This window comes from Thunnus maccoyii, chromosome 2, assembly GCF_910596095.1.
Source record: "Thunnus maccoyii chromosome 2, fThuMac1.1, whole genome shotgun sequence".
Taxonomy (NCBI): domain Eukaryota; kingdom Metazoa; phylum Chordata; class Actinopteri; order Scombriformes; family Scombridae; genus Thunnus; species Thunnus maccoyii.
This window is the reverse complement of record NC_056534.1, coordinates 3,613,470-3,640,170: the sequence shown is the minus strand read 5'-3', so window position 1 is coordinate 3,640,170 and position 26,701 is coordinate 3,613,470. Positions and strand designations below refer to the sequence as shown.

At 39.6% G+C, this 26,701-nt stretch overlaps 1 protein-coding gene across 7 annotated transcripts in view; it reads left to right on the top strand.

The window, feature by feature from the left end:
• The window catches only part of LOC121904704 (homeobox protein OTX1 B-like), a 38,244-nt gene extending 12,076 nt beyond the window's left edge, over positions 1–26,168 (top strand). Inside the window, exons 1-5 of one of the 7 annotated variants that reach the window (XM_042422582.1) lie at positions 13,368–13,814; positions 14,983–15,172; positions 21,705–21,880; positions 22,616–22,767; positions 24,652–26,168. In XM_042422582.1, coding sequence (XP_042278516.1) covers positions 21,784–21,880; positions 22,616–22,767; positions 24,652–25,449 — 1,047 coding nt within the window. In that variant the 5' untranslated portion in view covers positions 13,368–13,814; positions 14,983–15,172; positions 21,705–21,783 and the 3' untranslated portion in view covers positions 25,450–26,168. Of the gene's footprint in view, positions 1–13,367; positions 13,815–14,480; positions 14,857–14,982; positions 15,173–19,284; positions 19,303–20,010; positions 20,058–20,531; positions 20,593–21,067; positions 21,085–21,701; positions 21,881–22,615; positions 22,768–24,651 lie in introns of those variants that run through there. The other 6 variants (XM_042422592.1, XM_042422573.1, XM_042422608.1 and 3 more) reach the window with 6 other exon arrangements.
• The last annotated feature ends 533 nt before the right edge of the window (positions 26,169–26,701 follow it).

The following is a 26,701-nucleotide window of genomic DNA, read 5'->3' as shown; positions in this document are numbered from 1 at the left end:
AGAAAAGCTGCCTGTGATCACAGGGTTTAATATATTTCTTTTCCTCGCCGATCCCTTTCTTCTCTCCCTCCCCCTTTTCTTTCTTTCTTTTCGAGTAAAGATCCCAGGCTTAAGACAGACTTATTAAAACTGGGATTAATTTGTAATGCTCCCCTAACCCTCGGGGTCAACCAAAGATTTGTTATCTAAAGCAAACAGGAAAAAATGTACTATAACAACACAACAAGGGCTTTAAATCCATGTCTGTGGGGCTTCTGGGAGATTTTAGCTTTGTACGAAGGTGTTATCCCTGAGATATTTATTTGAGCAGGGAGAGAAAACACTTTTAGGACAATCTGGATGTGAGGAAATATAGTAATTGAACTAAATTGTTGCAAGAATGGTGCTTTTTCCTAATAAGAGGTGATTAAAACTGATATATTTCCCTCAGGAGTGTAGTATCAATAAACTTAATGATACAACATGCAAATGATGTGCAATAATTTTATATCTGTAATCTTGATAACAAAATTGGGGCATGAAAAAAAGAAGAGACACAAATCTTTTTCTTTATTCAGAAAATGTCCTGTTTTTAATCAGCGGATGATGAGAGGTAACAGTGTTGAGAGAGCAGGCCACTCTCATTAGCCTTATCTTTTTAATGTAGCGCTGCCTCAGATTGTGATCTTAATCTTATTTGGTTATGGAGGCTTCGTTCACTCCAACAAGCACAAAGACCTTTGGGGAACAAATCCGGAGGCTCCACAAAATCAGCGCCTTGTTTTCCGACGATGGCTTCTAGGGTCTGTTCCTCGGGGTCGCGGTTCAAAAGGCCGAGTTGACCGGCCTCTGAGCCGACCGCCATAAATCTCTTGGCCAGTTGCCCGTTTGTTTTGTTCCATAACAACTCCAGTCTTTGTTTTCTCCCCATCGCCTGTTTTAATTTCTTTACCTTGCATTGTTTTATTTCATTGAGTCATTGTCGTAACAGGAATATCATAAAATACAATACATGACTCAACTGTCACTGGTTTTAAAAGCTGAATTTCTCATTTTAGAGCAAAACTTAATTATTTTAATTAATTACTTCTCCTTTTGTGGCTCTGACAGTTGCAGTTTTCTAACTTTCGTTTTCTTGTAATGCTGCTAATCCTGGAATTTATGCTTATTTCCAATCGTGTACATTGTAAGTCTGACAGCTCCATGTGAGACACAAACAACTTGCCATGAGATTAGCCAAGAGTCAATGCAAATGTAGTGCACATTTTAACCGAAATTTCCAGAAAATCATCAAAGTCAATCGTCAAGTGTGAATTAATGTGTTTCCATCACCACTGTTTTGTGAATATTAGGAGATAAACATTTGGGGGCATTAATTCTCCAGTTGCAGAAGAAGAGGACAAAATGAGATGACGTCATTAAAAGAACGCCAGTCAAAGCTCAATCGATGGAAAACCATGTGGAAAACATGATGGAAATATAATATTTCTGTTTGTTTCATGTACTCATTTGAGGACTGTTACAGTCTCCTCATCGCTCCACACAGATCTGATGTTTTTGTCTCTTCAGTGATGTTTAAGTCACATGATTCATGTATGTCATCATGTATTCACTAAGTCTGTTTGCATTGCACTTTGTCACATTTTGCTTTTATTGATACACAGATTTTTCTCACTTCAGCTAAGTGTAAAAACTTTTCAGCAATATTTTGACTTTTTGTTTGAATTTCCAGCATTTCCGCTCTGTTTTTAATGCACATTTTCAATTTTTTTGTGGTTGGAAATGCACTTCATTGTTTCGTGTCCTAAGAAAGTCTAGAAGTAACGAGTAATATGTGTTATGTTTGGCTTGAAAATAGATTCAAAAGCTGAATATCTGCAGAACATATTGCATAGAGATCATAATATAAGAGTATAATTATGACATAAAAGGGTACACTACTTCCAGTTATGCATTGGCACTGAATGATGCAGGTGTCGCAAACAACTGTGTGTATAAGGAGTAGAAACTTTGTTAAGCCTAAATCTAAAGCCATATATGAGCCAGCGCAGACTCCTCTAGTGCCAGAAACACAGCCGGATGTGCTGACACTCAGCCCGACACATCTGGCTACGTGGGTGGTTGTCCGTGTTGTTCCAGTCAATGGTCTAAGACAGACGAACTGTAGTTCTCAAGTTCTACTAGTTGACTTTTAAGTGTTTAACAAAAACTCCAGTCTGCCCTAAGATCTACCTCTCTGGTCCATGTGTGTTGAAACATGCTCCTGTATATATAAAAGTGTCAGGTTCGTGCTCACCTGCTCGTGTGAGGTCTGTAATCTAACCTGTAGCTCAACAAAGAGAATCCTACATCTGTGTACTGCCATGGGTACTGTCTTCAGTCACTGATGTCTTCTGCTTAATAGACATTTGGCTGAGGGCCAACTGAAGTTAGCAACTAAATTCTTCTTTTCTCACTGAGACTCATATTTCTGCTTCTGTTTGAACACATCCCTGCAGGATTGTTTTGTACCAACACAGATATTTTGGTTTGATCATCTTTAGAGGTAACCCACAACAGTATCATATACTGTAAATAAAATTATTTGTGCACTCCAATTTTGTTAAAGGCATGCAGGATTTTCCTAAAAAAACAATGTATGGACTCATACAAAAGCAATCCCTCTCAATCATCACTTATAATTGTGTGGCCTGCAGAGACTCTGCTCTCTGCGTGTACTTTCTTATTATTTTGCTGTTTTTGGGACGCTTCTGGGCATCAACCTTTGGGCAATGGGTGTGCAGCCTCCAGCCAATCACAGCGCACAGGGTGTGAGGTTGGGACTTGTAGTGTAGCGACCAGGTTACATCTCTGTCTCTGTCTCTCTCGTCTGCTCTGCTCTGCTCTCTGTCTCTGTGTCATGGATGTATAAAGAGCAGCAGGTCTGTGTGTCTGTTGACCGAGGGCGGGGTTGAGCTACACACACGCAGAGCAGAGAGGCCACAGCGGACAGGATGAAGCTCTGCATTCACACAAAATCTGACAATGTGGCACCTTCCTGCAGGGTTGTGGGGGTGTGGGTGTGTTTATTTGTGCTTTGAACGTAACCACTGTGAAACAATCAGAAAATAACATTTTATTTATCTGATTCACGGCTTTGTTCTCGCCAGCACCGCTCGCTTTCTTCATTCACTCTCTAGCTCGCTTGACTACTGCTCTCTCTCTCTCTCTTACTCGTTGATTCAGGGAGGAGGGGCCAACTTTGAATGCTGTGTTTACAAACAGAAACAGACAAATCCTGCATAGTATACCTTTAATAACTGTTACAACACAGCAATGATTCAATCTGCTGTATTTGAATTCGTTAAAGCCTGTTTACTGTTTTAAAACATGTCATGTGTCGAAGATGTCATTGGAAAATAATTTAGCTTAATTCTAAGAGTTAGAGTTTCATTGTCAGGTGATGAGCACTTAAAACGCCTCTACATAACCATGGCTGAAACACAGTCAGTGTAAACAGGGTATAATCATGTAGAGATGTGACCCTTTGTGATATCTCTGATATTTTCAGCATTTTCAGGTCCAGTGTTGTGCTCACTGACAGCTGGTTCCTCAGTTGGAAAAACAGCTGAAACAATCAGAGCTTTGAAGGTGCAGTTAAGAATGGGGACGTCATGGTCCTGCATAGCTAGTTAGCTACATCCATAGGAGATAGTATGGCAACAAGCATGGATGAGATTGACGCAGCTGTACAGGATTTTGTAAGTGGACTCGATCAATATAACATACTTTAAATTAATTTGACCTAACAACTGCAACCACAGCTTACATATCAACTGAAAATGACAGCTAATTGGCAGAAATCAACATGAACGTGATGTAACGTTTCTATCCAAATGCAACACAAATTCTAACTGAAATTTCAGAAAATCAATAAAAGAAAATGCAAATTAATGTGCATTTCTATCCACTACTGTTATGTGAATATTAATAGTTGATGACATCGAAGTAAACAGTTGATTCGACTATCGAGTGCAGTAAACCACAAAAAGAAGATGGCGCAACAATGGTGATGACAGGCAACAGTGATGGACAGTGGAAATGGAGAAAACAGCTGACATCACAGCTTCTTGCTGTTGGACGTGTTTTGTGTTAGTTATACAGACACATATTGAATGCTGCACAGAGACGAAGAGGCGCCATGTTTCGTCTCTCCAGTGGGGTTGAAGCTTCAGGGACATTTAAGTCACATGCTTCCTGTACGTCATCATTTATTCGCTAAATCTGTTTGCATTTTGCTTTTATCAATGCGTCAACATTTCCACCTCATCCAAGTACAAAGACTTTTTGGGGGGATATTTCGGCTTTTTTAAAAAAATTTCCAGCATTTCCGCTCATGTTTTTTTGCGCGCAAATTGCACAAAAGCAGGTAAAATAGGGTTGATGGAAACTAGGGATGTGCAAAAAGCCCAGTGTTTGTATTTGTTGAGGCAGCAAAATTATTTGTATTTGTATATTTGAATAAAAGTGGAAAGAGGCTTAAAAATCCTGTTTTTGTATTTATTACACTTTTAATTTTAGAAAATTAAAGTGTTACAATAAATGTTCATGAATAAACTACCTTACGAAGGAGGTCCCCACACCGGGTCTTGAACTGGAGTCTCCCAGATCATAGACGACTGTGCTGATTACTGAGCTAAAACTTTACTCATCGCCTCGTTGCAGACAGACCTCTAACTAACAAATATTTTTTTAAATATTTGTGTGAAACAAATATTTGTAAAAAAAAAAAAACAAAACAAAACATTTGTGCTTTGCCGAATAATGTATTTATATTCGGGCACGCCCCTAATGGAAACCCATTTTGTGAAGCCAAGAGAAAGAACAAGACTTTTCTTCCTTCAGCAGTCTGACTGATGGATAGTGAGCTCACACAATGACCATGTAGCATCATATTATCATATTATCATCTGTTGTTCATTTAGTTTTATCCTCTTGAATTTGTTGTGACACAGCTTTCACTTTCTTGTCTCTGCGTTTGCAGCAGATGGGTTCATGTTTACAAGTGTAGAATGTAGATGACTGTCGTTTTATTCCATGCAGCATACAGAGTGAAGCCAAAGCATGTTTACATGTTGACTGTGGGTGGCCCCGGCGAGAATGAAACTTTGGCAGTGTCTTGATAATATGATTTCTATTTTAGGGAGTATTTTCTTTAAAAAAAAAAAAAAATCTCGTTGGACCCAACAACAGAAGAAGAAAAGGGTGACTCATCTTCTGACAGCGTGAATCAGCCTCGTTTCATCCCCGCCACAGAAGGTGTGATCAATTTCTCTCGTGTCCATTTTCTATTGGTAATCCTCCACAAATTGCCCCCCGCTGCAGTTTGTGTATCAGCTATTTGCACTGGATTAATGCGAGTCACTGGTGGCAAGTGTTCAAATCAATGTTTATTAATGGTTTCTTTAAGTGTTTAAAGATTAAGTCATTAACATATTGATGAAGTTTTCGAAGTTGCCCAGGGAGAGAAAAGGAGCTGGAACTGGAGAGGGTTTGACGAGCTTCTGAACTGACGCCAGCCGTCGACAAACAAGAGGCTGAAGGGAGGGAAAAAAAGAAGAAGAAGAAGAAGAAGAAGAAGAAGAGCTCTGGGCTTCCTGAGAGGAAGGCATCAGGCGCTCCACTCACTGATGCAAAGTTTCTACTGTTTTTCAGGGGCAGCTGTGGCTCAGGAGGTAGAGCAGGTCGTCCACTAAATAGAAGGATGGTGGTTTGATCCCTGACTCCTCCTGCTCACATGTCAAAGTGTCCTTGGGCAAGATACTGAAACCTAAATTGCTCCCAATTGCTTTGCAAGCACCTTGCATGGCAGATTGCCACCATCAGTGTGTGAGTGTGTGTGTGAATGGGTGAATGAACAGCAGAAACATTGTAAAAGGTTAAAAAAGTACTATATAAATGCAGCCATTTACCATTTATTTATTAAAATACGGCATGTTGTGCATACTCCAGTCCTTGATACCAGCTACATCTGGAGATAAATTCATATTTACTGACATGTAAAAAATAATTACATGATTGTAAATCCTTTAGAACCAGTTTTTTTTTTTTTTTTTTGCGTTCTCCTTGGGATGTGGCGCAGTCATCTCAGATTGATTTTACCATTCAACAGCGACCTGCAGCCCTTTGGCTCACCATGGTAATTCCCTCTCTCACCTGATAAGGTACCTGATCCATAATAAATCAATTCTAATTAGTTTTATGTTTGGAGGGAGGAGGGAGGGCTACGCTTTGCTTAGGGGAGTCTCTGCTGCTCGCCTTCCTCCCTCTACCCATCATCCTTAGTCAGCCGCCAGTCATCTGCACACCTGATATCAGTTAATCTCCTGATTATTAAGTGCGGATTATTGATGGAGGGCAAGCGGCTGTATTTGGCGCTGACTCTTGTATCAAGGACAAGCAGGTTTTGTTTCCTCTACGCTGTTTGTTTTTAGGGTGTTTTGTATGTGTGTGTGTGTGTGTGTGTTTGGGTGGAGGGTCAAACATGTCCTCAAACTTCTCCTGATAAAGGTTTCCTGCCAGCCTGAAGTGTAAAAGTGATGGAATCTAAAAGGGTCTTTATGGAGCCACTGGCTGTCTCTCTGTAGGACATTTTATCAGTTAATGTTCAGTCTGTCAGACAGGAGGAGGTGAACATTGCGCCTCATGCAAGAACATTTTCTTACTCTTTAACCTAAATCTCTCTGACATTTTTCTGAGGTTTGCTTGTATGAATGTCATCCGTTCATGAGATTTCTACAGTGGCAGACAAGGGCAAACTGACAAACTGGCAAACTGGCAAACAAAAGAAAACATCTTCATCAATTTGACAACACACACATAGTATTTAGAAAATGCGCTGCAAATACCACAACACAACAAGCAAGTTACATGCAAGTTGTGTGCGTGTCAACCTTCTACTCTCTAACAAACACAGGTTACCCAAAATATCAAAACACTCTTGAAGGCCTCTGAAGGCTCAAGGCAAAATGAGGAACTCTCCACCTCCCCAGAACTGTCAGCTATCAATTTTCCACTTTTGATCAAATCAAGCTTGTACTTCTATAGAGACAACTTTGCCTGTTCAGTCTGATGGCGCAGTTTTTCCACTGCCAATTGCGTTCCAGTCTCCACTTTATGCATAATTTTGTCATGCTCTAACTGTAAAATAAGCATGTGTATTTGCTTCTCAAACATTAAACTACTTGTCGCCAAAATGGCAGAGACAAATCAACAATATTAGTTGGACAGGGGGGTTGCTCCTGACCGACAGCCAAAACACCTATTTCACTCAAATTTGCTTTCAAGATACTGCTTATCAGAAATCTCAACTTCATAATTATCTTTAATCGCTGCTCTTTTGTACACCTGTCCAAAACTCATCTGATGCCTTAACAAAATCAGCCATTTCCTACACCAAACAAACCAGAGAACAGAGCTCATTTAACTCTCTCAAATATCAGTGGCATAGCAAGTGCAAACAAGGTGCGTGCAAGGTCCAATAAACCCACAAAAAGAGTGCAAATCCTCTCTACCTAATCTGCCTATCCCAATCTAACACCACTCACCCCTAGTCTTCATGCAGTGAGAGTGGCATTTACTTATGCACTGAATACTGATAGTGTGGAAAAGGTGACAAAACCACCCCGAGGCTAAGGCTGTGCCCCGAGTAATTGCTCCAACCAAGTTTACCGCAACACTACCAGGAGAAAAAAAACAAACCTGACGAACCCAAACAGGTACCAACACTACACCTACTAGAGGATTGTGCCCACACGCTTACCTGATCCCACCAGCACCACGCTACACAGAACATAAACTATAATGAAACTTATCTTTAAACCAAATCACCTCATATCCCCCCAGTAGCGCTAGCAAAACAACAGCAGTCTACCAAAACAAAACATTCAAGGCTTCCGATTTACACACTTAAAAACAACGCAGTACCGTAGAAAACTTGATGACATCAGCTCATTCACAGCCCATTCATAAGCCAATTCAATGACCCACCAATTGTGTAATGGATGGACGAGCCCCCAGTTATTGTGTAGTACCCAAAAACATACTAAAGTTATGAGTTGTGTTAATCAGTGTTATCAGTGTGTCATCAGATGGATGAGTGGTTGGGTGATGAATGGAGGGTGTCGTACAATGTAAAACTTAACCTAACCGGACTGGGACAGGAAGGTCTTTAAAAACCCCTGGGAGACTGACCAGGTGCTCCCAGTTGCACTGATGACTACACCATACAGCAATGTAACTTAACCATCATCCTCCACTGAATCTGGCAGGTGCTCTGCCTCTCGTGGTAATGCATAAATAATAATAATTACCAGTTCCCACTGTAACACAAGAATATTGGTACCACTATGAAAATATGTTCTTAAGTGTACATTCTTAATTATACTTAAGTTAATTAACAAAAATATTCTTTTATTAAAATGTAAATTATTCTTATATTTAACTCAAAATTACTAAATGAACTTAAACTGTATAAGTGACTCTGATGGCAGCTACAGTATGTATTATGACAAGACTAATACCTGGACCAGACTGGGAGTAGTAGGGACTATAGTGAGCATCAGGTAATGGCTCATAACATAAAGTGTCCTGTGTAATGTGTCATAGATGAAGACAACTGATGCAGCTTCTTAGATACAAAAAGACTATAGCAATTTCGCTCTGGACCAAAAATATCAACCAGTCTGTAACATGAGATGAAAAATCAAAACTCAGAGGATCAACAAAGTCATCAGATATCATCCTCTTGGGATCATGAATGTCTGTGCAAAATTTTATGGCATCCAATCTGCTATTTTTCAAGATATTTCAGTCTGATGGACCTTGGACTGACATTTGCATCCCTCAAGCCTTGCCGGTAGCGAAGCTAAAATGGTGTAAATTAATCCTATTTTTTATTATGACCTTTATTTAACCAGAATGGTCTCTTGAGACGTAAATCTAATTTTTTCCAAAAGTCCTGTCCAAACAGCAGTAGATGGAAATATGTCAGAAAAAAAACCTTAAAAGGAGGGAAAACAAAATTACATTAGAAACATAATCAAAATTCACTAAATTTCCACAAAAATGAAGGTCGTGTGAAAAAAAACTTGAAGTATAAAAATAAATAAATCAACACAATGCCAAGAAAAAAAAACATGCAGCCGCCCCCGTTCCCCCATCACGGAGAAGTGAGGCCAAGTTGTGATTCCCCAGTTAACAATGTGCCACCATACCTCATCCCTGCCATTGATTTCTCCACCATTTATTTCTGTTTTGGTTCATGCTCGGGGTCTCTGTATTTGAAAGTTGATGCTCCTCTCTAAAAGACGGATTCATGCATAGACTCCGCTACTTTTGTAGTCTGTGGCGGTTTTATATGATAAGCTTTTTTAGACGTTCAAAATCAATATGTAATCCTGTGCAGGGGCTTATCCCCAGGACTAGGCCATTTGTGAGGCTCTTTGAGCTTTGTTACAGGTCTTCTGGCAGCTCTGTGCTGCAGATTGATTAGCTGCAGTGCCAGAATCCTATCAAATGGCCAGCTCTGATGATGGAGCAAACTCTCTCACCACCTCTAGTTGACTGGACCTGGAGATAAGGCCGGATGGCAATTCCCTCCCTCCTGCACACTGTGGGGCGGGGAGGGAGCGCTTGTTTCTGCCCTCTGCTCCTCTGTGGCTCAGAACAGTATCAGGAGCTGTTTTGGGAAGGTGTGAATTCACATTTTAGGACATTTAGCTGAGGATCTTAAACAAAGTGACGTACAGTGAGAGCTATGCAGCTATTTCTTACATCAGCAACATCAGTACTTGTGTTTAAATGGAGCCTTTTGTTTTAGTCAGAACAAAAAATACAGAGTGAAGTAGCTCTTTAAGAATGGCCAGTTTAGTTAGTTGTCAGCTTTTGTACAAAGGCTGAAATGTAAATCTACAGTATCTACAGAGTAGCTACTCTTTATGACACACACACTCGCCTACTTACGTGAAGTGAAAAAGATGTTTTTTTAAGAAGTCGGCCACCCCGTCTCTTAAATGTTTGTCATTTATGTTTACTTTTTCATTAATGCATTATTTCTACCACTTTTCTGCACAGTGCACCTTTCTCTGGTGACGCTATGCACTGGTTTCATGGTGATAAACAGAGGTGTCATCTTCTGTTTAATAACTCCAGTAAAACAACTGTTTATTATTTTAATTTAGTTTAAAGTTAAACATACTCTGTTATGAACGTTGGATTTGATGCATTGCACATTACAGAATTCATTTTATTTATCACAGGGCCGGCTAAAGGAATATAGGCGGTTGCCCAGAGCGCCACCTTCTGGTAGGCGCTGGTCACTCTCAAAGGAAAAATAATTAAAAATACACCAGTGGGTGCCCTTCCTTATTTTCTGCCTTGAAGTAACAAATAATAATAATACATTTGGCACCTTTCAAGGCACTCAAGGTCACCTCACATCATATAAGATCGGTAATAAAACATACAATAACCAACAAAGCACTAGTAATAAAATGAAATAAAATTGAAATTAAATAAAATGAACAAATAAATAAAGAAAAAAAGAAATACCCTGTGCACCCCTGTTCCTATTCCTCATAATTCTTCATCTGTCCTGGTCTGCACTTGTACTGTGCGACTTGAAAGTGGGGGATGGGTTACCGTATGATGCGCATCACAGACAGCCGAAGTAGACTGCTAGACTGACTGACTGACGGACAGATGTCCAGAGGCAGATATCCATTTTTCACATTTTATTTCATATTGAAAAGGTCCTTCAGGTGCACAAGAAAGAAAATGAAGAGGAGGAGGAAAAGAAAGCCCAATATAGAAGTATAGTATCTTATGTTAACAATAAAATGCTGTTTTGTGTAGACGTTTCATTTGTAGTAGCTAGCTAGCTAAGTAGCAATAAAGCTAATGCTAGATAATGATGCTACAATAGCTGCTAGTGTCAGATACAGATTGAGGGATATGAATCTGAATGGCTGGCTAGCTATCTGGATAACTGCTCCTTCCTAGAACGTAAGACATCATGCTGAAATTTTGCTGACCAATATCAATGATAATGGCTAACGCTACATCCATAAAAACAGATTTCTGCACTGGGTTGCACCAGCGATGTGTAAATTTCCTCCTATGTTAGGGTGTAAAATCAACACTAGAGACTCAGTAACTACTAGTTAGTTTGTAACTAAATCAGCTACTAAAATTGGTTGCATCACGATTACTTGGGGAATAACCTAACTAGTCTGGACATAAAGTCATAACTAAGTGGCCAATTAACGCTTTCTGCTAACGGCACCGAATCCTAATCTCGCTCAGGGCACCAAAATGGCTAGTCATCGGCTTTATTGGAAATCATCAAATGGGAAATGAGGTTAAGCTTGAAACAAAACAGTTCATGTGAAGTGAAAACTGCTCTGAATGTTCACACTTAGAGACATCGAACACTACTGAAGTCTCTCCTTGAAGACATTCATGGTGTTGCACTGGATTGTTCAAACAACCACTGTACACCTGGCCAATCACTGCATGAAGTGGACGTCGCACTGTCAGTTTCAGAAAGTTACAGAAATTGTTGTACACACCTCTCCAGGTGAAGGGAGGACATCACCTGGAGAGTGGACTGAAGCATACTGACGCCTGAAAATCTATGTCCACCCCAGCTGTAACGCTCAAATCAGCTGTTTGTCAGGCTCAGCTGGCATTACCTCATAATGTTTGTGAACCAACTCTGGTATATATATCATTGACATATACGTCATCAGGTGAAGGATAATCTGCACTGAGAATCAGTTGCAGGGTCAGATTTAGGCCACTGTTGTTTTGTTGTGTATTTTCATTGTTTTTGAAGTTTATTCTGCCTTTATTAAACAGCGGATAGCTTAGAGATGACAGGAAATTAGTGGGGAAAAACTGCAGCTGGGCCTGACAGTCGGTCATTAGTTTTAGAGATATCCTGTCATGAACTGAAGTGTTAGTTTTGACCCGTTGGTGTCACCAGATTAAAAAGTCGAAGGATCATGAAAGTCATTAGCTTTTATCCTTCATAATCTCCTTTTCAAAATTTCATGGGAATCCATTCAGTAATTGTCGAGACATTTCACTTCAGACCAAAGTGTTTCAATTTATAAACGTCACTGTCCTCAGAGCTGCTGCTAGTGTGGCTTCAAAATGGCCAAAATAAGCTTTCAGGTTCTGTTTTCACATTTGACTTCATATATATATGTGTGTTTAGGCAAATTTTTATTGAATTCTGACTCAACGTTACATCAAGTGAGAAAATATCTGCTGTTACATCTGAAAAGTTTTATGTGGAAAATGCATAAAATTTCACTTTCAAATGAGAAAAGAAATTTCGTTCTGTTCACATATAAAAATCAATGTGTTCAAACGATCACATGTGCTCTGATTCATGTGACTTTTTTTTTTTTTTTGCTTCGCTAATTGTCGTTTAAAAACAGCCATTTTCCTCCTCCAAGACATCTGGGAAATGCTTTATCGCCTTCAATATTTTCCTTTTTTTTTTTTTTTTTTTTTTTTTTTGTACAGGGAGGGTGACGGGGAAACTGAATCTGTGCATTCCTGCGTGCCTTGCCAGCGCTCACATGGTTACCGCTGCTACGCATTTGTTAGAGATATCTGAATGAGCGCTGGCCATGCAAGTATTAATGTGATTGCCCGAGGGGCAGCAGAGTGAAAGAGCGAAGAACAGAGCCAGAGAGAAGGAGGGGGGGGGGGCATAATCCTAAAAGGATTGGAAGTTAAACCCCCCCCCCCCACACACACACACACACACACACACACACACACACACACACACATCTAAGTAATTCCCTTCACACACACACCTCTGTGTTTCAGGGGGTGATGGTACAGGATGGGGTCAGTTGGTTTCGTGGCTCTGGTGTCTGTTTCTCCCCTCCACGTCCCCCCCCCCCCCCCCCCCCCCCACCACCACCACCCCACTTCTTCATTGTTTGCCTTCTTAATGAGAGGGGCGGGGCCAGAGGGCTCGTGATTGACAGCTACATGTTCCCCCCCCCCCCTCTCTAAGTGCTCCTCCCTGTGTCTCTCTGTCTAGTAAGGACTCACTGCTGTCTGTACTGTACTTTGACGCTGAATGACGACTCGTTTCTCATTTCCTGTTTCTGCTCCGGCTCCTCAGGTGTCTGTCAGACTGTCAGCTGACGGCTGACGCACAAGTGGGTTTCATAACAGTACTGTAAAAATACATCAGCTGGGAAGTGTCCCATCCCCAATGATAGCGCTGCACACTGTATGCTCACACTGAACCACTGCTGGATCTATTCTTAAACACAAATCTATTCTCAAACCAGTTCTGCAGGAGGAGACAGTATAAATGACCAGCTGAACCACTGGAAGTTATAAAGACTAATTTCCTTTCACATTTTTGGCTCTTGAGAGTTTAAGTCTGGGTTTCTAGCACAGAACTAAGAAAAACTGGAGTAGTAATGGTGAACACTCTCTCTGACAGTTGTGAGCCCGAGGGGCCTCTGATCATTCCAAGACATCCAGAAACATTTTAATTATCCGACACCTTCTTCTTTTTTTTTTTTATCTTCTGTTGCATACAAAGCACACTTGAGGACAACAATCGGGTGTGTGTGCGTGTTCGGACATGTTTCGCACACATTCGCACCAGCTAAACAAGGTGGCGACCGCGTGACAGCGAGAGGAAAAAGTTTCTTGTTTTCGATGTATTTGGCAGAAGAACGAGGACCAAGGAACGGGAACACAGACATGCACTTTATGAAACAAGCGTCCAGTTTGCTTTTCTAGCAAATGTGCAGGTTTGTAGTGCGTACAGTCGACACAGACACCAATTTTGAGCTGCGTGGACACTCTCAGACATGGACAGATGGTGAAATGTACTTCATATGGACTCACACGGATACGGAAACTATGAAGTGGCCTTTATGGTCAACTATGGAACACATCCATGTGTGTGGCTCCATACATACAGATAAAACCAGTCTCACACACACTCACAATTGATTTTAGTCTCAACAACTTTCACTGTCTGAGTCATTTTTAACCCTTTCATGCATGAATTATAATAACAGTCAGGATTTTTTTTCCTAAGTGTTTTTATTCCCCTTTAGGCATGAAAAAAATCTTTTTTTTAAGCATTGGATGACACACTAGTGTCCACTGTGGTGGCTGATGTGCAACTATACCATCAAAACCCCATGCATATCCAAGAAATCCACTGTAGTGACCACTATGCATGAAAGGGTTAAATCTGTAGCATGTGAAGATTTTTCCCTCAATAAACTAAAAGCACATTACAGATAAAAAATTATAATTTTTATTAACTGGTGAAAAAACTCACTGATCTTTAAAGAAGTTCTCTGCCGGTAGAACCAATCCTCCTATAATAAACATACATGAAAATCAAATGTGAGTTAAATCAAACAGCTGACGGTGATCGACTTATACAAACACGACTTCATCGCTCCACCTCAACTAACACTGTGCTTCATAAATTGAGCATGATGTAAAGTAGCCTGCAGCTCGTTGCACCAGATGAATGTAAGAATGTGTTTTTTTTTTTCTGAAATGTTTTGTTTTGCACCTCGGGGCCTCCGTACAAACCGGTATCAGACATTATATTAAGAGCCTATTTGATATTTGCTAATCCTACAACTTCCTATTTGTTTGTCTGTCCAAACCAAATACAAGCTTTACCCATAAAAACTGTCCTGACTGTCACACCAGGACCAGATCTACATTATAGAGTCCGTAAACCACTTAAGACCAGATCTACATTAAAAACAGCAGTCAAATCTGGAGTATATGACATTAATAATGACTGAAAAACAGACTTTAAAGGTAACTAACTACTAACTACACACTTTCTCTTTGAATTTTTCTGCAGCCAGTGAACTTCTGCCTTCTACAAGTGTTTTGTTTGACTTATTACTTCGGTGTTGTGTTGAAGTTGTTTTCCCCTCTCAGGGACGGCTGTGAAGCAGCCAGGTGAGCTGCTGTTATCTGCTCCGTCTGCTCCGCTGAGCCAAGTTCATCATTACTGAGATGTTGAATGCAGAAGGAATGTGGCGGCCGGGGTCAAGTGACTGTACTCTGCGCTCCGGAAAATGTCAGCGCAAAGAGAGAGAGAGACACTATCAGTCTGCGTCCGCATGTTGTGAGTACTCATCATACCTGCAGGTCTGCAGCTGATCCAAATCATTTATGACTTTATGACATTCAGACTATTGATATTTCACATCGCCTGAAGGGACACAACCTCCACCGTCTGCACGAGCTGTTTTATTCTTCGAAACATGTCTTGTAGATAATTCTTAGAAAACCTTCTGGATCACTATTTGGCAAGTGCAGCTTTCTGTGGACAGACTGCAGGCTTTTATTTTGAATTTTGGATTTGTCCATACATAAATCAATCTATCTAATAAAACATCAATTTAAACATCACACAATCCTTTTACTCAAATATTTGGAGCATCCAAAACTTAAAAAAACCAAACAAGTTGATGAATTCAATATAATTGAACCTTTAAGTCTTCTAAATCACAATTTGGCAAGTGCAGCTTTCTGTGGACAGACTGCAGGCTTTTATTTTGAACTTTGGATTTGTCCATGAGAGCACTGTAAATATAAATCAATCTATCTAATAAAATAATCAATTTAAACATCACACAATCCTTTTACTCAAATATTTGGAGCATCCAAAACTTACAGAAACCAAACAAGTTGACGAAATCAATATAATTGAACAGCTTGGCATAGATGACATCATCATCATCATCATCATCATCATCATCATTATCATAATCACCAACAACAAATCAGAAGCAAAGCCCCTCCTACACCATATACATGTCATAGAGTCATTTTACAATTAACACAACATAAATGCTTATATCTCATGATTGTTTATGTAATATTTATTATTAAAGTATACATGTTTATTGAAGTTGATCATATATTTGATCTTATTTATGGGTAAATCAACAAATAACACTGAACAGAACTGAACTTTCTGCAAAGATTTACGATGGATGACATCTAAATAATTTAATTTCAAATTAATTAATATTCAGATTCATCCAGCAACCTTTGCTGCATCTCTCTCTCCCTCATTACATGTCATATTTCCATTATAATATATTTATTATCCCTAATAAAGTCATAGAAAACCAAAAATGATACAATGAAAGTAAAAAAAAATGAAGTCTGAGTGTGTGTTCATCACTTTTTAATATCATTTGGAAACTTCTGTTGTTTTGTATGTTTCTGTTTTTGGTTGTTTTCTATATTGTGTTATGTTTTCTGTGTGTTTCTGTATTTTTTCCTCATTATTTCTCTACATCCTGTCAAATTTGGTGATTTTTTTTTTTCAGACATTTCTAAGTTGTAGTGTGTTGAGCTCTCTGTGAGTTTATACATAATCAATCAGTTAACTGCAGGTGGCACTGTGTCATTTGTGTTTTAACCTTAAATTGCACTGCAGCGTGTGGATCAGATGAGGTGTTACATAATCACACGCTGCCTTTATTTCCATCTCTACGTCACCGTCCCGTCACCTCTAGATCATTTTCTCTCCGTGCACGCTGACAGTATCTGCATCCAACTGAACAAATGTCACTTATTTTTTTTTTACTTTTTAAACACTAAAACTTGCTGAGACACTCCGGCCTTTATAAACGCACTCATACAAACTTTTCCCTCTTTATACATTTTCAACAAACAATGTTCAGCTTAAGTCCCATTTAATAATAATAATAATAATAATAATAACTGCATGTACAGTGAAAATTCTCCCAAATAATCTATGAATATCTGTCATTTAAACACTTTTTAAAAACCAAGCTACAAATCCACCAACACACACACACACACATTTATTATATTATATATTATATATTATCATCACCTCAAATATATGAACTTCCTGAGACAATCAGGACTATTTTAAACACTCACAGCCACATTTTTTCTACTGATTATTACACCAACACACCCCGGGGGAAGAAATGGTTCCAGGGTTTCATATTTAGTCCTGAACTTACATCACCTCAGACATGTATACACCTGTATTTTTTTTTTTTTTTTTACCACATTTTAAACCTTTTCCTGTTGAATAATTTTAACCACAAACACTTAACAATTAACATGAAAAATGCTCATTTTTTTTGTTTTTGTTCTTACCTGGGAGTCCCAGCTGAGCCGAATCCTGATGGATCCAAAACACTCATATGAGACTGTAGATGTGTATTTTTGCTTTTTCTTCTATCCCATCCTCACCTGCCTGTTACGCTGTTTTCCTTCAGCCTACAGCCAAACACACTGTTGTCAGCTATTTTAAAGGGTTTCTCTGCCCTGTTCTGTGTCTGCACGGCAGGTTTTGTGTGTTTTTTTTATATATATATAAAAATGGAAACTCTGCAGAAGCCCGGCCGGAGCCTCCTGCATGCTTTCTCATGCTTTTAATAAGCGTCGACAACACAGACGAGAAACCTCTCCAAACTTAACCCCCACCACCTCCAACACACACACACACACACACACACACACACACACACACACACACCTCTTTAGGCTGCCTGATCCCTGGATTTACGGGCTTAGTATTAAGAAAATACTCCTGCAATTTGGGATTAGACCCCAAAAACCCTCACAACAACAATGACTCCGTCCATTTGATATCTTGATACTTGTGATCAATCACTGGCTTTGTTGCCGTCGGCCACAGCCAATTTCTGAGAACACACAGAGGAAATGAAACAACAGATTTCCAAACATTTTCATATTCATTCCCCTTTAACAAACATTTTTTTTCTTTTGATTTTTTTAAAAATTATTTTCCTACTTCAACCATCATAAGGTTGCATTTCTCAGCAGATGCTGCATACAGGCCTCATTTAAATTAATGACTGTTTACTTATAAGTGTCCTATTTTTTATGCTTCATCATGTATTTACATGCATTTCACAGTTGCTTGTGGTACTTTTTTCAGTATGTTTACATTTGTTCAATTATATGTGTATTGGATAAATTAATTTTAAATGAATTGACCTATCTATGTATCATTAGGCCTTTTGACAATAGAGGGATTTACATAAGCTAATTGGTAAAAGAACACTTTTTACTTTCCTGTCTGATCTGCTAAATCGACTACAGTTGATTTCTGTTAAAGGTCATTTAAGTCAAATAACTCCTGACAGCAGCAGCTCTGCTTTAATCAGCTGATGCTCATGTTTGAACCTGTACTGCAGCTTTTTGCTGCCAAGTCACCTTTTACACTCTTTTTAAACATTATTTATATTTCTGGTTGAGCTTGTAGTTGTCATTTGAGGGGGGGGAAAACACTGTAATGAACTGTTCAAAGGAAGGAAGTTTTCATGAAAATGTCTGCGCAGAAATAGAACTACTTAGGGTGAAAATAAAAAGTAATCCTGCCTTTACTGGAAAGTGTTTTGGTGCAACGAAAAATGCTTTAATTTGTAGCAGTATTACGGGCCTGATGGCAGCTTTCAATTGGCTACAAACTAAAAACGTGTACGTCACCTGGTTGCTATAAGCTACATTTTGGCTAACTGTTTTAAGCTAATTTACGGTTTTATTGACGATGCAGAAAATTCGCAAATTTACATTTTTATTGTTCTTCTGCTTTAAAAATAAAGACCTGCAGTTGAGGTGCAGCTCTAATACAATGAAAAAACAACATTATTTTAACAGAAACACTCCATAATTGAGCTTTAATTTTAATATTCCCCTTTAAAAACGCGCTCGGATGATTCATTTTTCTGGCTGTAATTGCAGTCGACTCCTCTACAACTTTCTGACCCAAACTTTTCACTCGCGTCACGTGGTGCGGCTTCCATTCGAAATGGGCGGGCGTTTCGGCGCCAACCTCGCGTGCTGATTGGCTATCCGCGTCGCCCGTAAGGCCGCAGAGCGCTGTGATTGGCCGGAAGGGGCGAAGACCCGCGTGCTTCCTCGACTCATAGAGGCGCGGGCCGCGGAGACGAGCATCAATCTCCATCCGTCAACAGCGGCCGGAGAGGACGAAACGCGCCGAAGACTCACAAACACGCTTATTTTTTTTTAATTTCTCTGCGTCGAAATGTTAATTTTCTAGCTCGGGAAACAGGTGTGAGCGCACGCGGAGCCGATTGAATCTGATTTACCTGCTGACAGAAAACCGAATAAACTTTCCTCCATGTGGATATTTTTCAAACTCTGGATCTCTTTGCTTTGACATTTAATCGGATTTAAAAAAAAAAAAAAAAAAAAAAAAGGAGCCAGAAGAAGGTGAGACCGCTGCCTGGTTTTATCTGTAGAGTTCCAGCTGTGTTTCTGAATAATATTTAGGATTAAACATTGGTTGATATTTCATCATGGACGTGTTCCTGTTTCACATGCGCCGTATTTTGGAAGCTTTCAAAACGATGCAGTGATCTTTTTTTTTTTCAAAAAAGAAAATACTCTTTACAAAGGTTATAACTTAAATACAATTTAAATAAAACTTTAAGACGTGTTTTATCTCTTAAATACACGCAACGAGATACTCAATAATGAATTATCACCTTTGCAAATTAAACATATTAAAAGCTCTTTCTAATATAAGATGCATTAATATTTACTTATAATTAAGTGGCCTAAACGTTAACATTTTAAGGTGTATCTGAGCTCAGTTCAGCCTCCTGTCCGGTTACTTTGCTGATAAGAGTCACTCCGCTAATTGTCGCCCTGTAGATCTAATCTAAATTGTAATGGAGTTCATTTGCACACAGTTTTGACGCATTTACATTGCGTGATTGGGCTCCTTCCTGCGGTTATGGAAATGTGAAGCTTTTCTGGAGTGTTAACGCCTCAGTTCAGATCCATCAGGAGGCCCGCGGCTCCTTTCACAGCACAAAAAGCTATTAGTCCTAAATTTGAGCATTTACCTGCTAAAAGGACCCCAGTGGATTATGGAAATTCTTATCTAAATACATTGTCTTACACTAACAGTTAACAATGAAGGCAACGCAACACAGCTGCAGCAAATGTTCTGCAGAGAAATAGTAAGTCAAAAGCTGCAGGAGTTATAAGTTTATATACATATACATACGTATATACTGATATATACATTATATTCTTTTTTTATTCTTTATATATTTTATAAAGGTTAAATATCAGTCATTAACTTTTACCTCATTTATGTTTCCTTATATTTTAACTCTTGTTTCGCTTTAAGCACTTTACCATTTAGAGTAAGGTGTTATTATGATCAACATGTCAGAGCTAAATTATATTATTGAGCTTATTGTTTTATAAGGCTTCTTCCCCACATGAGAAGGACCTGCAGACATGCGACATAAAATAAAAATATATTACAATAAGGACTCACTTACAGGATATAAGATTAAACACATAAACATAAATAAGGGAAAATACTGAGCATAAGGAATATTTCGAGGTAAAATAAATAAATAAATGAATCTTAGGCCTAATTCATGACTTAATTGTTACCGTATTAACTCTATAGATAAATAATCTTGGGATATTACACGTATGTTTGGAGACAGCAGAGATAAGTGTAGGTGAGAAAAGTCTCAGGTGAGTTAAAGTGGTCTGTAATTTAAACGTGTGTCTCCGCAGGTCGATTTAATTGTGAGCTATTGAATTAATTAAAACCCAATGAAGATCTGAGTGATAACAGGCAGGGAACATCTCGGTGGATTTTAAAACACGTCAAAATGTCAGAACAGCGGCGGTCTGACGGTTTTTATTGTAAATTATTTATAATGTCTCTCCTGTGACTGAGCTTTTTCAACTTTTATAATTTCCTCATCTACTGAGGCTGCCTGCAGTCTGATGTTATCACTGCATAGACGTTTCATAGACAAGTTGGTGTCACACTTTGTTACAGATTAAATTAACCGCTTGGACGTTTTTTTTATTATTATTCCTCTTTTCAGGATTTAACTGAAAAGTTCACATCATCCTGCTGAATTTTACCCTTTCAGAAAATAGTCCTTCACGTCATTTTGAGGCCTGGACGTCCTTTTTATTTTCATTTTAAGAGTTGGATGTGATGTGAGGCTGCAGGTCGGTCTCCAAAAAATAAAAAAAAAAGCCAAATTGTCTCTTTTCCCAAATCTACCAAATTCCACTTGGACTCTACGAGTTATTTCATGAAGTTACTCCTCTCTCAGATTATTATAATGTCCGTTTGCATTTCTTGTGTTGTAAAATCACAATTTTGGTGACTACAAAACACAAAAAAACATGGAAAATGTAAAGAGTGTTAATCTGATGTAGTATCAGCAGCATTTGAGACATTTTCCGGTTGCATCTAGAAGCGTTTATCGCTGTGGTAAAATACATTCAGCTACATTACAGAGGTTATAGCTGCAGCCTGAAGCTTCCATAAATATCAGGTTTTGGAGGTTTAATGAAAGGCTTCCATGTTATTATATAATGTGGTTTTAATATATATGTCTTTACTTTAGAATCTGTGAAAGTTTGCGGAAGTTTGGAAAGTTGATAAATTAAATTACGGGCATCACTGAAACGTTTCAGGCCTGTGTTTTTATTCTTGGATTTGTTGCTTTGAAGGACACACACACAGAAATCTTTAAGCTGTTTAAGACATCAGCATATATTGATTAGTTCAACTGTTGTGTTTCCATTTGTTGTCGTCTCACTCGTGTCTCCGTCCCCAGCAGGAGCCTGAAGACCTGAACACCGGGAGATCTGCACCTTTCTGCCCATCCAGACTCCGGTCTCCCCCTCCGCGCTTCTAGCATGATGTCTTATCTCAAACAGGCCCCGTACGGGATGAACGGACTGGGCCTGAGCGGAGCCGCCATGGACCTGCTGCACCCGTCTGTAGGATACCCGGGTACGAGCACAACACATGCACCCAAAACTACCCCGAAAAACTCATTTAAGTTCATTTAAGTGTGTTATTCCTGGAAATCTGATACCATATTATTCCCATCCTCTGTGGTGTTTCTATAAGAGATTATTTCTGATGTTAAACTTTGATTTCTCGTCTGTGCTTCAACTACATTTGGCGCCTATAATGAAGTTGCTTTTTTCTTTATTCTTATAATAATTTTACAGTCATTCTGTCAAATGTTTAAAGATCTGTCACTCAGTATGTCTTCACGGCGAAACGCTGCTGTCGGTAGAAACTATTCTTAAGTCTTTCAGTGACCTTTAGAGTTTAGTTTTATAGGCGGGAAAAAAGTGGATTTAGACGGAAGATCGCGGTGGTGAAACTGCGTGTTTATGCTCATTTAAACTTTGATTTTTCAGTCTGTGTTTTCAGTGTATTTGATGGCGATAATTAAATGTTTTTACTATGATATTTATTCAGCCTCTTCATCGTAAAACGCTCCAATCGAATTTTTTTTTGCTTTATAAACTGGATAAAAGTCGAAATAAGTGTAAAAACAGAACAATTCAATGTTTTTTAAACGGCTGAATGTGAGTTTTCAGTATTTACGCAGCGCATCAACACATATTTGAGCTCAGTTTCTAACTTTGGGCCGATATTAAAGTAGTGTTAATGAGCTTGGAGCGGAGTGAACTGATGATTTTATTGTTTTTCTTCTTCTTCTTCTTCTTCCAGGCAACCCGCGGAAGCAGCGCCGGGAGCGGACCACCTTCACCCGGACGCAGCTGGACATCCTGGAGTCTCTGTTCGCCAAGACGCGCTACCCGGACATCTTCATGAGGGAGGAGGTGGCGCTGAAAATCAACCTGCCGGAGTCCAGAGTGCAGGTCAGACAGTCAGCCGGAGCCTTCTTACTTTATATAACAGAAAAAAAATATGGAAATCAGGACATTTATTTTTGCAAATTTTAAAAAATATATTTCTCATTTAGGAGGATTCAGTGCTGTTTGACCTGCTGACTTTTCCTTACCAGATAATTCCACTTGCTTTAAGTCTATTTAGGTTTTAGATTTACACATTTTAGTGACAGCTTGATGTAAAAATGAAAGACGATGAAACAAAAACAAGAAAAAAAAAGTGTAAAAAATGTTATAAATTAGTTTGGAGGTCAAACCAGGATCAAGCCAGAAGTTTCCTCTAAGCTGAGAGTTTAATGATCCATTGTAACATACAATAACACACACACACACACACACACACACACACACACACACACACACACACACACACGTGTTTAATTCCTCTGAGCTCAGGGTTTTTTTTAATGTTTTTGGTGACACTCTGTTTTTCACCTCAGGCCTCTCTCTGCATGATTAACTCAAAACGTTCAGCTATTATTGATCAAGTAGAGACAAGTCTTTAATCAAAGGGGGAGAAGTTGGCGGCTCTGGCAGAGTGAAGGACAGGCTTTTGATGCGGTGAGCCATCTTTAGAAGAAAAAAAAAAAAAAAAAAAAAGGCTGTGAGAGGGTTTTTCTATGCGTCCCTCTGCTGGGCTTAAAGCTGCAATCATGGCTGCAGCCTCTCTGCTGACAGGCCGCTGTTACTAACTCAAAAGTCTTGTTTTTATTAAGTATATTTCTATTATTTACATGCTGATACTTTACTGCTTGTAATACAGGCGATATGTCACTACTCAGTATGCTCTCATGGCCTTTAAATGCTCCAAACAGTTTAAAGTTTATTGACAACATATAAAACTTTGTCCTGTTTCATTGTCTCTAATTATATTTTCATCAACAAGGATCAAAGAAATATTATAAACTTTAAAAAAATGGCAAATTGAATCATAAAAGATAAAAGATTTTGTTTAAAAAAGCAGATAAAGTAGCCCTGAAAACATCCTAAAATACAACATTCATATGTAAAGTTTACACCTTTTTTTAAAATTTGGCCTTGCTGTTAAATTGCTGCATTTCTACCGATTATATTAATAATTAAGCTCACAAGATATTTTGTTATGTAATCCTAATTATGACTTAATTAAGGAAAAAAGTTAGTGAACAAGTTGTGGCACAGTGCCTCTTCACCTTCAAACACTCTCAAAAACTATATTTTATTTTCAACAGAACTTCTCAGTTCCAGTAGAAAAAAAAAGAATTAAAGGGTCATTTCACTCAAATCACTTAAAAGACACATTTTCTCTCTTTGCTCCGGTTACGTCTATGACAGATTGTTTTGGCATATTCACGATCTCTCTCCAAAAACAGTATGTGGAAGTTCTTTATACGGAAGAAAATAGTCTTCATGTTTATTCAGAGTAAGTGGGACAAAAAAAAAGATTGAATTTTTCATGCTATAAGCAACATAAACTAGCAGATTTCAAGAGGGGCTGCAGTAACGTCAGACAAATATCTCAAAATCTAGACAAATAAAACCAAACATTTCCTCGTGGACAGATAAAGGTGATAAAATGTGTTTTACTTTAAAGGGCCAGTTCACCTAAAATACTGTGAGAAAATGTGTCCCATTCGCCTGTTTTATTTATCTACTTGAGTCATTCAGACTCTTTATCCAGACAGTGAAACAGGCTGCAGTTCATTGCAAGCAGCCGACAGTACAGAGGTCAAAGGTCAGAGCACCTCAGTAGGATCATGTGAGAGGGAAGAAGGTGTTTAGTTCCCGTCAGCTTGGACAGGTTTCACTGTTTTTTTCATTTATGATCCGGACGACATGTGGCGCTGACCTTTTGACCTTTCCTGGTTTCCTCAGGTCTGGTTTAAAAACAGGAGAGCCAAGTGTCGGCAGCAGCAGCAGAGCAGCAACAGCGCCAAGGTGAAACCAATGAAGAAGAAGTCCTCTCCGACCAGAGAGAGCACCGGTTCAGAGAGCAGCGGCCAGTTCACCCCGCCGGCGGTGTCCAGCTCCTCCTCCACCTCCAACTCCTCTTCATCCTCCTCCTCTTCTTCCTCCGTCTCCTCCAGCCTCGGAGGACCCGGTCTGATCAGCACCTCTACCCCCGTCACCGCCCCGGTGTCGTCCATCTGGAGCCCGGCGCCCATCTCCCCGGCCCCGGCTCCGGCCGCGCTGCCGGACCCCGCCGCCCCCACCAGCGCCTCCTGCATGCAGCGCTCGGTGACGTCCTCCACCACCGGGGGGACGCCGTCCTACCCGGTGTCTTACAGCCAGACGGCGGCGGCGTACAGCCAGGGTTACCCGGCCTCGGCGTCAGGCTCCTACTTCAGCGGCGTGGAGTGCGGCTCGTATCTGGCGCCCATGCACTCCCATCACCACCCGCACCACCCGCACCAGCTCAGCCCCATGACGGGCGGCTCCATGTCGGGACACCCGCACCACCACATCAGCCAGACGTCAGGGCACCACCACCATCACCACCACCCGTCGCACCACCACCAGGCATACAGCGCGCCGGGCCTCGCCTTCAACTCCACAGACTGTCTGGATTACAAAGAGCAGACGGCGGCGGCTTCGGCCTGGAAACTCAACTTCAACGCCGCCGACTGTTTGGACTACAAAGACCAGGCCTCATGGCGTTTCCAAGTGCTGTGACTTCCTGTGTTTCTCTCTTCCTCTCTGCTCCTCCTTTCAAAGAAGTATTCCTTTTGTTGTTGGTGGTTTATAAGATCCTTTAAACTAATAGTAGAGACGTTTTTTAAAAGTTTATTTGTGAACGAACTGAAACGACGCACAGAGGGTTCGCTTCCTCCGCCGCTATCAGCAGATCGACTCGTCCAGGATTATTTTTCTACTCCAGAACTCGAGAGAGAAAATGACCCATTTACAACTTTTGAAGGCCTTTTAATAGTTAAATTTCAGTGGAAGCTGCGAGATTGTGCAGTCCGGGATCATCAATTTCAACTTGATGAGGATTATTCTTCAAAGAACAAAAAAAAAAATCAACTTTGACAGAAACAACATGAAACAAATCTGAAATTAGACTCTTGAGTGGGCTTTTTTTTTTTTTCTAAACTTCTTTTCAAAAAAAAAAAAACACGATGCTGCTATGATTTTCAGGTTGCTGATATTCATTTCTATCTTTGAATCTTGTTCAGAAACTCGTCGTCCGGCCTGTGGGTGTTGTATTTTGGAGATTGAATTGCAGCACTTGTTCATAAGGTGAAAGATTTTTTTGCTATTTGTTCTTTGCAGATGAAAGAAAATTACAAAAAAAAAAAAAATGTGAATTAGACACGCAATGTCAGTATTCCATTGAAATTTGAAAGATGTACATTCGTGTCATTTATAATAAAGTCTTGTTAAAACACGAACAGTCCGAAGACAAGTTTGTTGTTTCTGCAATGATCAATTAAAAGCTTTAAAACACTTTAAAACCAATTAACAATGAACTGGTTTAACTGGTTTAAACTGATGATTACTGATTGTGAGCAGCAGCTTCAGGCCTGTAGTTACCGTTGAGGACGTCGAGGTCACGTCCTACATACATACACGCAACACTTACTGCAAGATCAGCCGACAGACAGACGTTTGAATACAAGTTTTCACTTTCAAAGCACAAATCGACGGCCGAAGAGCAAAACCTCCTATCTGAAAAATGCACTTTTTTTGAGAAAACTAGAAAAAAACTTGTTTTCTTGCAGAATGCTATTTGTTAAGGAGACCCAACACAATACACTGTTTTTGGACTATATTACATTGTAGTATACTAGGGTCAGAATTCCTTAAACTCAGTGTATTTGCTTCCTCGTCCACTGGAAATGAATGTTCAGTGATTTGTGCTGTAGCCTCTCTACACATCCAGGGACTCTACGTTGTGTTTTTGTTTTGTTGTGTGACTTTTCTG